Source organism: Hermetia illucens, chromosome 5, assembly GCF_905115235.1.
Source record: "Hermetia illucens chromosome 5, iHerIll2.2.curated.20191125, whole genome shotgun sequence".
Classification (NCBI taxonomy): Eukaryota; Metazoa; Arthropoda; class Insecta; order Diptera; family Stratiomyidae; genus Hermetia; species Hermetia illucens.
This window is the reverse complement of record NC_051853.1, coordinates 42,937,635-42,950,206: the sequence shown is the minus strand read 5'-3', so window position 1 is coordinate 42,950,206 and position 12,572 is coordinate 42,937,635. Positions and strand designations below refer to the sequence as shown.

Below are 12,572 nucleotides of genomic sequence, written 5' to 3'. Positions count from 1 at the left end.
GAGGACAATCATTGCCAACATTTGGAGCAGTTCCTCCTGTCAGCGCAATTGAAGTCAAGGAGGACCTGACGACATCGCATCTGACCTCTGGAAAGTGAAGAGCTTACTGTGGCTGAGTGAATTCTTTAATCGGATTATTCAGGAAGGAAGAACGTTATCGGACTGGCAAGAAAGTACCACAGCTCCAATATGGAAAAAGAAAGGTAGTCCAGCGGAATGTTCAAATTACCGTCCGATCCGGTTACTTTCCCATACCATGATGATTTTTGAATGCATTCTTAACAACCGTATTCGCGAAATCGTTGAAATAACCGTGAATCAAGCCGGATTTGTCAAAAACTACTGACGCAATACATGCTGCACGGTCACTCATGGAGAAACGCTGTGAGAAGCATCGCCCTCTTTACATTGCATTTGTGGATCTAGAGAAAGCGTTTGACCGTGTGCCACACGAAATCATCGGGTATGCTTTACGACAACACCTAGTGCCAGAAGAACACTCCCCAATCTGAAAAGTAAAGTTCGAAATATGACGGGTGTATCAAAACCGCTTCGTATCTCCGTTGGTGTTCATCAAGGAAGCGCCCTCTCACCACACACAGAACAAGAACAAAGAGGGTTCTGGTTATGGACACCTTCACACGAGATATCCAACGTCCAGCGCCCTACACACTGCTTTATGCAGATGATGTTTTCCTAGCATCTGATGATGATGAAAAATGATCTCGAGCAATTTGTCCAAAAATGGAATGATCGCCACATGCAACACGGTCTCAGATTGAATCTAAACAAAACCGAATTTTTGAAGACCGATCCCCGTGAAACAGGTACAATCACTGTCAGCGACAGTGATCTGCCTGAACTGAGCGATTTAAATATCATACCTCGGATCAACGCTATCAGCCAATGGAGAACTGCGTTATGAAATTGCTTCACGCATTAACACAACTTGGATGAAGTGGCATTCCACAACTGGTATTCTTTGTGATCGACGTATCAACGAACGTCTCAAATATAAAGTTTATCGCAATGTCGCCCTCTATGGTTCTGAGTGTTGGCCAACTATAAAAGACAATGAACGGCGTCTTGCGGTAATGAAGATGTTGCCTTGGACTAGTGGCGTGACACGTTTTGATCACATCCGAAATGGGAATATCCGCGATCGTTATGGGGTTGCACCGATCGTGAAAAAAATACGAGAGAGGCGTCTTCGATGGTATGGTCATGCAATTCGTGCTAACAAGAATTCACTTGCCGAAATTGGTCTCAAGTCGATGGTAAACGACCAAAAGGCAGGCCGAAGCAACGGTGGCTTGATACGCTGGATGGGGATTTAAAAGCCTCGAGATTGCACCCAGGCATTCGATAGAGCCAAATGGCGAAACCGATCACGACGAGAATGGGGCTAAGGATTAACTACCTGTACCCCATTTTAACCAAGAGGCTAGCAGGTAGTCTCCAAAGGGGTGAACTCGGTGATTGGGAAAAACTGAAAAAACTTATGTGTACACCCAATATGTATGTATATCTGATTTCGTTTTTGCTTCTCACCGGTTTTCGCAAAACCATAGAGTCAATTATGAGCCTCGACTATACTCGGCATTTTCGAATTTAGTACAGATTTTCAATTACTAACGAATGGCTTGAAGTGATTGAGAGTTATCCCACGAAGTATGTGCTCTCTGGTTAGAACCCCTTTTTATTTTCAAGTCAAACGAATTGACTTTATCGCGATTTTGTTCGGTAATTATCATAGTTTAAATCTTTCCATCGCTATCAGATGTTTTTCCAATGCTTGATGACAACCGAATCGCGAAGACTACGGGTATTAAATTCGGGGGGTCAACCATCTGGTCCCTTACAAGCAGGCGCAGTAGAGACATATGGTAGTATCAAAGGTAAGCGACCATCAGATGGTGGTCCCTCTCAAGACCGATGTCAGCACCAACTTCCTTATGTACATTCAAAAGATAACTTCTAAATTTACTGCTGATTACGATATGGTTAATCTACTTAAATGCTCATTTACGGTCATTCGAAAGTTAACTGACCTTGCGGCAGACCATGTTTTCGAACAGTGTGCCATCGATAACGAAGCGGTGAAATTCTAAAAACCTTTCACCTTTGTTGCCACGGTCACTATGATCATGCCTCCCCATTGTATGCCCGTGCAAGCTGTTGTCAGACCTCGTCTCACAATGCAAACCACCCCCTCCTGACCTGCGTTTAGTTGCTCCTCCATCTGTTTGGTTTTCTGCGTGGAGCTTATGATTACTTTTCGGTTGTTTAAGATTATCATGGTTAAGTTTTATACTGCGTATTTGCAATTGCACATTTGTAAGTCTTCCAAACTTTCTCATGTCCCTCACTCACCCTTGACGACACAGAGACAGCGTCAGCCATTCAGATTGAAGTTACCCATTTCCTTTCCTTCAACATCTGGATCATGGATCGTATCATTAAGGCGGGCTAAATCCCCCGCCCTCCCGCTCCCCCTCCATGTATTTATTGTTCAGCATATACCATAGTATGGGAAACATTCCAATTATTCGCACTGAATTTAACCCCGAGGTTAATTAAATGTCAATGCAATTTCTGTCCTCCCCTGAAGTCGATATTTATTAAAACTCATGTGCATTTCAACAAACATTTTAAAATGGCATTCAGATTAAAAAAATACATACACCTGCATCTCCTGGAAGGTAAATGGATAATTGAATTGTGGATATTGAAAGCCTCATTCCATTTATTAAACAAATTCAGTTTCCTGGCTATATCCACCGGAAGCGAACGTTGTCTGATTAATTTGCATATGGAAATCCACGTTTTATTCGGGTTTGGTTTTTGGTTGTGTGAAACTTTTTATCCTGATCCAAACATATGCTATGTAGATTTTATCCTGACAGCTGCTTCCTAATGTTACAGCAAACAAGAGAATGGAAGATGAGAGTGGTCATTATGTCTGTTAGTCTCTTTGTTCGGTTTCATCGAAAGATGCATAATTTCAAGTTTTAAGACTTTTAAGTTATAGTTTCTATTCTTTGATTTCACAGGTGATGTTGCGACCGCTTTGAATATGACAAATGAACTTCTGCAACTCATGCCAGACCATGAACGCGCTTTGGGCAACAAGGGGTATTACGAAAAGGAAGTTGCTGAGCTCCAACGAAAGAGGAAAGGTGATGATGGCACCTCTCCATTTGCAGATATCGTAAGTTTTAATTCGTGCTAAATAATCAACCTTGGTCCCTAAAACATCCACTTCACACCCCTTAGTCAATCCGCCTGAAGAGCAACCCCTTGGTGTACGATGAAAGCGAGAAGAAACTCTACGAAATGCTTTGTCGAGGCGAACTAAAACCTACCCCCGCCCAACAACGCCCACTACGTTGCCGTTACATTTCACACAACAATCCCTTCCTGAAACTAGCTCCATTTAAAGTAGAAGAAGCCAACTTGGATCCTTATATTGTCATCTTCCATGAAGTGATCCATGATCATGAAATTGAATACGTAAAGAAATCTGCCAAACCCCGATTCAAGCGAGCAACTGTACAAAACTCTAAGACTGGTGAACTTGAGACTGCCAACTATAGAATCAGTAAGTCTGCATGGTTAAAGGATACCGAACATCCTATTATTAAGAATATTGTCACACGAGTCGGAGATTTGACGAATCTGAACATGGCAACAGCCGAGGAATTGCAAGTTGTCAACTATGGAATTGGCGGACATTATGAGCCACACTTTGATTTTGCAAGGGTAGGTTATAAGGGCTAAATTTTCTCCTATTTCCATGCGTTTATATCCAATGGATGTTTTCTTTACAGAAAGAAGAAACTAACGCTTTCAAGGACTTGAACACAGGCAATCGTATTGCAACGCTGCTTTTCTATGTGAGTTTTTCAAGCGAATCCTGTCCTCTAGCAAATTTTAATCTCTGGTTATTGTTACAGATGAGTGATGTCGAACAAGGTGGTGCTACTGTATTCCCTTCACTGCAAACCGCCGTCTGGCCAAAGAAAGGAACAGCAGCATTCTGGTACAATTTGTACGCTTCAGGCGAAGGTGACTACCGCACAAGGCACGCAGCATGTCCAGTACTTACAGGAACCAAATGGGGTAAGTGATTGACTGATTTGAAATGTGAATATCTTTCCTACGATGAGTATTTAGTGAAGTAAATGTAAATGGGGTAAATAGGGTGATCATGCTTACATTTATTTTGGATGGATACCATGATTTTAAACATGCATGGAAAGGACTAGAATTGAACTGAATTGAATCTAGGACAAATAAAATATAACCTACAGAAAATATATGCAGTTCTAAACATACCTTTGGACGCAACGATGGTACGAATGAAAAGGCAGCTTCTAGAAGATTGGAAAATTTTAAAAGCTCATAGGAGTCTCCTTTCAAGAGTGGTCCCTCAAATGGGCTTGAGTGCGATTTAGTTTGTTGTAATGTGGTATCGGGATCTTGTTATTCCAGTATCTTCCACGCAGCCCTGCCTTTAGACTTCTCTTTAACCACGCTCCAATTTGCTTCCGACATCATCATCTCCTGATACTTATTCGCTAGAAGATCTAACCGAATCTTTCCCGTGATGACACACACTGCCTCTCCCGTATACTGTCCTATATGGGTGCATACCCTCAGCACAATTGGCCGGTATGCCGAACTCACCCTTACCTGGTCCGCCGTGGTGTCCTGTGCCCCCGATCAGACAGAAGCCGCATAAGGCAGGATCGATTTGCTATCGGTCAGTACTCCCAGGTATCTAATGGTCGATTTCGAAACCACCTCGTGATTACCAATTAGGGTTTTGGTAGTATTATTTTTCTACAGTTAATAAGGCCGCGTCCCTCTTGATAGCATAAATGGTTTCACTTCCACACTGTTTTTGGTCCTCGGAATGTTTTGTAACTACTACCACCGCCAGGTCGTTTGCAAAACCACTCAACGTTGCGTCCTTTGGCGCGCGTTTCGTCGTCTCGCACTAAAGAAGTCTCTTCGAGAGGTAACATTCGATTATCCGAGCTGAGTAACCATGGACACTCAGTTTAGCCAAAGTGCCTTTAACTCTGTCCTAGTTGGCGAAGCGAAAGGCATTCCGGACTTACTAGCGGCTGGTGTTTCCCCCGCCCATTGCTATTGCATCGATCGTAAAACGCACTCTCTGTAACCTTTACCGCCACTCCGATAGCCCTCCCTTTAGCTCGACAAACGGAAGCAGCCTATTGTACATGTATATCACTCTTTCCAAAATGTTCCCCATAGTGTTTACTAATAAAAGGAAGATAGGGAGGTATGAAGTGAATGTTCCACGTAGTTTTTGGGGCTAACCTCTGCTTCTTCCATTTGGCGGGAAACACTCCTTCTAGCATGCACGAATCAAATGTGCTTATAAAGCAGGCGGAGTTGTTTTTAGCAACAAACTTTAGGGCTTTGTTCGGAATACCGTACAATCCCGGAACCTTATTATCCCCCATTCATCCACAGATCTCTTGTAGTTCCTCCGCGGGAATTAAGAAGAACCGTCGGGTGAAGTCCACCTTTCTTCCTGTTGTGGGAAAAGAATTGCGATTGTTTTGAACAAGAGTTGTTACTTGGGGTGACTTTTGCCCACGAATATTGTTTATTAAAACTTTGTAAAAAGCGTCCCATGGCTTCGTTTTTGCTTCAAGGCACATGTACTTGTATCAATTCCGCTTACTCTCCCGTATGGCCTTCTTCTTCGAAGATTTCCGTATTCTTTCTCTGACTGCCGTCGTTCTGACTTGCCTCTTGTCCTTTAGCAAAACGTCCCCGCTCGTAGACAGGGTGATCTCAACAGCGAGTTTTTCTGCATCCACCAGTAGTTTGGTTTCCTGCTGTGGTGGAACCTACGGCATTATAGAGTCGCATGCCTCAATTACTCGCTGACATAACTGACTTATTTTTTCCAGCACCGTAACCTTGGGATCGTAACCCCCTTCTAAAACCGACAGCCATGTCTCCTCCTCGAAAGCTGCAGTGGACCTGCCAGTTTTCCTGGTTCTTCCACTCCTGTTGTACATTCGACTGTCGCCTCCTTCGCTTCTGATGTCGTTAACATCAAGCCGTCTAGCATCCCCTCATGTCGCGTTAATGTTAAATTGGGACGAGGGTAACAATTGTAGATATACACACCGTTTGATTTCGCCTTTACAAAGTCCGCTCCTGGGAATGCCTTTGTTTCTTGAATGGCTTGTAATGCACATGCCTTGGCCAAATGGATTTGGATTTGGAGGAAGCATTGCATGTTTATTTATTTATTTAATTTAACGGACAACAAACAAAGTAAATTGCAATTAATTATTGTCCTCAGGAGGAGGAGAAAGTAAAAAGCTTATCCTACGTTTAAAACTACTTAACACGTTCACTGCGGCGAACGACACGGTGACGTTAGCCGTCTTTTGTCCTCCACTCCGGCGAACTACACGGTGACGTCCAGGTCATATTTACTTTACCCACGGCCCCTGCCCTGCAGGCCCTCTAAAAGGTTTAGTTCTGCCCTCTCTAGGCTCCGAGAAGGATGTTCTCCGGGGCGGCGGACGACAGGGTGACGTTCATTAATTATTTTAATCCATTCGAACATTTTAAAATTAATAAATGTAAAACAATGTCATTTCAACTCTAAAGAAGGCTTATTCGCAAAAAAATTGGTTGGGCGGATGGAAAAGTTAATTTGCTTCGAACCCGCAGTGAACGTGTTAAAGTAGGGAAGTTAAAAGGACCAAGCTGTTCTGCATTATAATTTCGGCAAAGCCTGGTAATCGGGGAATGAAAGTAGACTTCGAGCTCTGCGAAGGGCACGTTGGAAATATCTGCAATACGTGTGTTATAAGACGCAGGACGGCAGGTGATCTCGTCAGCGGCGGAGCAGTCCATCAGGCCCGAGGAAAGTTTAAAGAATGTGCATAGATCCAGATAGGATCTACGCTGCTGTAGGAAGGGAAGGTTCAGAAAGCAGAGGCGGGAGGGGTAATCCACACGAGGGAAGCTTTTCTTAAAGAAGAGGGAACGGGTGAATCTACGTTGCACATTTTCAAGGGCAAGATAATCACAGTTACGGGAGGGTGACCAGATCACGGAGCAATACTCGAGGCTATTCCTCACGAGGGAATTGAAGATAGCTAAGGAGGGTTGAATGGAGTCAAAATCAGAGGAGGAGCGAAGTATAAAGTCTGACAATTTTGCTGCTCGATTGATGACATGAGTTAAAGCGGAACTTATTGTCGAAAGTGAGCAGGATAAGGAATGTCCATTAAGAGATTAGGAGAAAGAAGTGGGTGAGGATTTTAGGGAGTAGCACATAGAGTGACACTTTCTGATGTTTAGCGCTAAACCATTAGTCGAGCACCAACGAACCAGAGTGTCTAGGTTAGATTGAAGGGAAACACAGTCCATAGGCGACGATATAGCGGAAAACAGCTTAAGGTCGTCTGCATAGAGCAAACAGGGACAAGTAAGGAGGTTAGGAAGGTCGTTAATAAAAAATAAAAATAACAAAGGACCCATAATAGATCCCTGTGGGACGCCAGAAGAAGGGGAGAAGGGTTTGGAAGTACAGCCGTCAAAAAAGACGCGGCGGGATCGGTTGGAAAGCTAAGAGGCAAGCCAAGTGGTATGGGAACGTTTAGGGACGAGAGTTTGGATAGAAGTATCTTGTGATTTACAGTGTCGAAGGCTTTGGCGAAGTCAGTGTAAATGGTATGCACTTTTGTGAATGGGGATAATGAGAACCTCTTTCCACAAGCCGGGAAAATGATTCTCTTCGAGGCTTTTGTTGAAAATAAGAGATAGAGGAAGGGAGACGGACTTACCAGTTTTGAGCAAAAAGAGGTTTGGAAGACCATCATAGCCAGGTCCGACATTGGCATCAAGTTTGCCAATGAAGTATTCGACAAGGATAGGGGTAAGAACGGGAATGGTACGCGATGCGGGCAGGCTACATCCACCATCGGGAGGGCTTCGGAGGAAGGAGGGGGAACGTAGACTGATGAAAAGTAGCGGCAGAGTAAATCACAAGATAGTTGGGGGGAGTTAGCTGAGAAGCCAGAAAATTTAATGGACGGAGGGGATAACTGGGCAGGGCAGAGGGGGTTGCGAATGTGGGACCAGAAAGGTTTCAGGTTTCCGCACTTTAGTGAGTCTTCCACGCTGGACAAATATTCGTTTCTAGACTTACATATTAAGGATTTGACCGAGGAACGAAGGGATTTGAAAAAAACTAATTCAGCAACATTTCTAGAAGACAGGAACTTCTTTCTCGCAGTCTGTTTTTGACGTAGTTTTTTGTGAATTTCAGTGGTGAACCAGACGGGGTAAGAGCGTAAGCACTTAGGAGAGGAGGGAACGTAACAAGGAAGGAGATCAGATAAAATGGTATAGAAAGTGTTGAGTGCTTGGTCACAGGTAAATTGAGAGAGGAGGAGGACCCAGTTGATTGACGCCAGGGCTGAGTTCAGACCTTACGAAAGTTGAACTTGGTAGGCTTGCGAGCGACAAGAGAGTGGAGTCGGAATATCTGAACATCGAACTCGAGAGCAGCATGATGGGCATCAGGGGCAACGTAAGACGGAGCATGAAGGGATTGGGAAAGACAACGCACAGGAAGGTTAGAGAGGACAAGGTCAAGAGTGCGATCTAAGTGGTTTCTAGAAAGGTCAAACTTGAGGGCGCCACAGGTTTACATGAAAGTGGATAGAGGAAGGGAAAGGTAGGTTGAGTTATTAGGGAGGGAGGGAAGGCCAGGAGTAATGGGCCAGGAGAGCATAGGGAGATTAAAGTCGCCACAGAGGATGAAAGAAAGTGAGGGAAACAAAACGATTAGGGCCTCTGATAATCTGTCGAAGAAATCCTCGTACAGAGAAGGCGGGCTTAGGCAGGGAAAATATACACACGATATGATAAAGGGACATACGTTTGGCGGAAGGGCACGTATGATAACAGAATCGCAGGGGGAGGAGGAAAAGATGATTTCGGCACGGAGAGGGGACTTAACAGCTATTAGGGCACCTCCGCCAGTTGTCTTGCCAAGCGCAGCGCAGTCTCTGTCACAACGAAAGACAGAGTAACCTTCGCGGAGTTCAGAATCTAAAATCTTGTCATCCAGCCGGGTTTCAGAAATGCAGATGACATGATGTTGGAATGCTAAGGCAGACAGTTTGAAATCCGACAGCTTGGTCCTTAGACCCCTTACATTTTGATAAAATAGCGTGTAGTTATTGGAATCAATATGTTACATGTACATTTTATGTATGCAACCCCACCGTAGTCTCCGTATGTCTACCAAATTTAGTTTGATTATCAAAAAATGATAGTCAGTTTTTCTCAATTTGAGAATTTCAATGCTTTGAATTATCTTAATTTAATTGTATTTTATCTTTTCCATTACAGTTTCCAATAAATGGATTCATGAACGAGGCCAGGAATTCCACAGACCATGTGCCCTGCAACCCGATCATCCAGAATGGGATTAATATCTTACAAACGTGATATAAATTGGATAACGGCATATATACATACCAAAAGTAAAAACGATAATTGTAATGGAAATTGCAGTTCACGAACAATTGACAAAATGGACAATAGTTAACAAGTCTCTCTTTGTATCGTATCTCCTTCCACATATCTCGAAGACATTTACTCTATGCAAAAGGTGCATTATTGATGCATTTTCAGAATACTCATATTAGATGAAATCTCAAGAGTCGCGATACTTTTTGATTAGGATTTTTATCAATTTAAATATCAATTGCTTACTGCGCGTCTAGTTTTGTAGGGAAGCCTATTATTTCTTGCTGAAAGGACTAGAGGATAAACACCAATAGTTTCTATGTTTTACCACCAGTGATTTTTCTAATTTTAACAACGATAAATATAGTAATATCGAAATTGCAGTTCGTTCAAATTATCGACTTATGATCTGTACATACATTTTAAGTAAAGTTTTAAAATAAACGATTTTTATATAAAAAAATCAGCCGCGTTTTTAATAATATTCATTTTCAGGGCTGGTAGGAAAGGTAAGTTTCAAGGAAAGTGTTGCAAAGAAAGTAAAGCAACTCCTATAATATGAGATACATGAAACCGGATTACGACCAGTCTGCTCACAACATTCTCGTCTAAACATTCTTGAAACCGGGTGAGGAAAATGAGGAAACTTCAGCGACTAAGGGACAGAGGACTACAAGCTAAATCTTTCCTATTAAAATTTTCCTTTCGTTTTTCATAATTTCTACCGATGTACATCACCTCTTCATCGACTTCCTTCAAGTGTACGATAGCGTCAATCGAGAAGCACTATATCTAATACGAAAATTTGATTTATTTTTTTTAAATTTTATCTTGGGTTTTTTTTTATTTTATCTTTGGTTTTTTTTTTGTTTTATTTGAATTATAGTGAGATGAATTCGATCTAAAATCTTTAATTGGTGGACTCCATTACCCTCTCCACCTCACACAAAGTCACAAATCTTAAACTCACATAGACACAAAAGGGGTATTCATCCAATCCAATATTATGGAACAAGGATGGGGAACCCCTGAAGTTTCACCTCACTGACATATGAGACAGGAGAAGCATCGATTGAGGTTGCAATCCACCCATCGCCCCGTTATTCTTTCATTCTCTTCGATCTCTCTGGTAGGTATGCACGATGTTCGCGCATCGGTTTAAGGAGACGTGAAATTTTGTGTAATGACACGTGATCCCCCCCCTAAATCTGAACGTAGAAGGATCTCACTCAGTGCATGTTTGGGCGTCCACAGTTCCCATCGTCTCACAAAATTTCGTATCAATCGGTATAGCCGTTTCTGAGAAAAGTGCGTGTGACAGACAGACAGACATAGGGACAGACGGACAGGCAGACAGACAAACATTGAACCGATTTTAATAAGGTTTTGTTTTGCAAACAAAACCTTAGAAAAACTACCAAATGAATCGCAATCATCCTAGTTTGTGGACCGTAGAAATATGTTCTGAATAAGTTGTGAAAATTTCAACGAATGTCGTTAGATAAATTTTTGGCTATGATGGCAGCAGATGTTCAACATGCAGTTTCAAGAAAAACCCATTTAAAAACTAGAATGCGATTTTTACCCATAAAATCTTAACTGACGTTTAATATGATATACCTAGTCTATAAACCTTAGGTTTCTTGAAGAAGCACATGTAAGGCCTTGGCTTCAATTCTTATGATTTTAGCGAAGTCATTCGAACGTCATTCAAACATATAAATACTCGCTTTACAGCGGCGATCGACATAAACCTGGCATGTGACACCTGCTTAACACTGCAATTTCCCAACGTCTTCGAATATCAAAAAATCACTTTGTCCATATATTCTACACTACATCTAGATACAATTGATACCAAAAAAATCGATTCCTCAGACACACGGGATGAGTCGAATAAAATTCGCACAATTGTCATGCTTAGAATTATATAAAAAGAAGCGACTTTCATCTATTGCCACTTTCGGTCACACTGGTCCCAGGACAGAGGTGAGGCAGCGTCTGATGAGTTGCCTCTGCCCTGGACGAAACTGTTAGTCAACTTTCTTTCTACTTTTTTAGAACCCGTATCTTTACTTTGTCTATGTTACTAGTAATGTTTACTCCTTTGGCTCTATATAGATTCATCTGTGGTTTGTATTCTTGTTTCAAATGTATCGCTATTGTGTATGCTTTACGAAAGTCATTCTTTTTCCTACATTCAGTCAATTCGTCGTCTATTGGCAAATACAATGGGCTCCGCCGCTATGGTCAGAGTACAGAATAATTTCATCTGCGCCCCCAATGTTCCACTGATATGTCTGCCTCGGTCAAGGGGATATTTTGAAAGTGTGTTCAAGTTGTTTTTTAATATTCGGGAAGAGGACTTTTCCCTAGTATACCAGTAAAGGAAGTACTGGCATATTTAGAGGAAAAACTAATTAATATTGACGAATCATCGTGGGAATGGAGAAGGAAAGTACGACAATATATGAAGTCAGCTACCCTTTATATGCGTGAAAGCTACTTCATGTTCAGGAATCGATACTTCAACATCCACGCAGAGAACCATCCCAGCAAAATCACAACACTCCTTCTCACAAAAAATGGCACCGTACAACGCAATGCTCCATCGCATGCTAACGCCACATTATTGAAAAAGAACGGGTTCAACAGGAAGACCATAGAAGGAATAATCAATAAAAAAATGACGAAAATGGAAAGGAATAGCCTGATTTTTTACATTTTTTGCACACGCGGGACCATCTAAAAAACGTCGAGTTCCTATCATCCATTCCCAAATTAGCTACCAGGTGAAAAATATTCTAAGTGACATCGTGGTGATATCTACCAGCAGACCACTCAACTGAAGACACGATTAGAAAGCATCAAGGACCCCAAGGAAGATAGCGAGAAAAGTGGAATCTACCAGATACCCTGCGCCGACTGTGAAAAATCATATATAGGACAAAATAGAAGATTAAGAACAACGAGGTTCAACTAACATATAAGGGAAGCAAATCTGGCGAAAGCAAAAAGCAGACCAA

At 42.2% G+C, this 12,572-nt stretch overlaps 1 protein-coding gene across 3 annotated transcripts in view; it reads left to right on the top strand.

The window, feature by feature from the left end:
- LOC119657207 (prolyl 4-hydroxylase subunit alpha-1-like) overlaps nt 1–10,009 on the top strand; it is a 68,519-nt gene extending 58,510 nt beyond the window's left edge. For all 3 annotated transcript variants that reach the window (XM_038064017.1, XM_038064015.1, XM_038064016.1), the window contains exons 6-10: nt 3,054–3,211; nt 3,277–3,762; nt 3,831–3,896; nt 3,957–4,122; nt 9,427–10,009. In XM_038064017.1, coding sequence (XP_037919945.1) covers nt 3,054–3,211; nt 3,277–3,762; nt 3,831–3,896; nt 3,957–4,122; nt 9,427–9,509 — 959 coding nt within the window. In that variant the 3' untranslated portion in view covers nt 9,510–10,009. The remainder of the gene's footprint in view (nt 1–3,053; nt 3,212–3,276; nt 3,763–3,830; nt 3,897–3,956; nt 4,123–9,426) is intronic.
- The last annotated feature ends 2,563 nt before the right edge of the window (nt 10,010–12,572 follow it).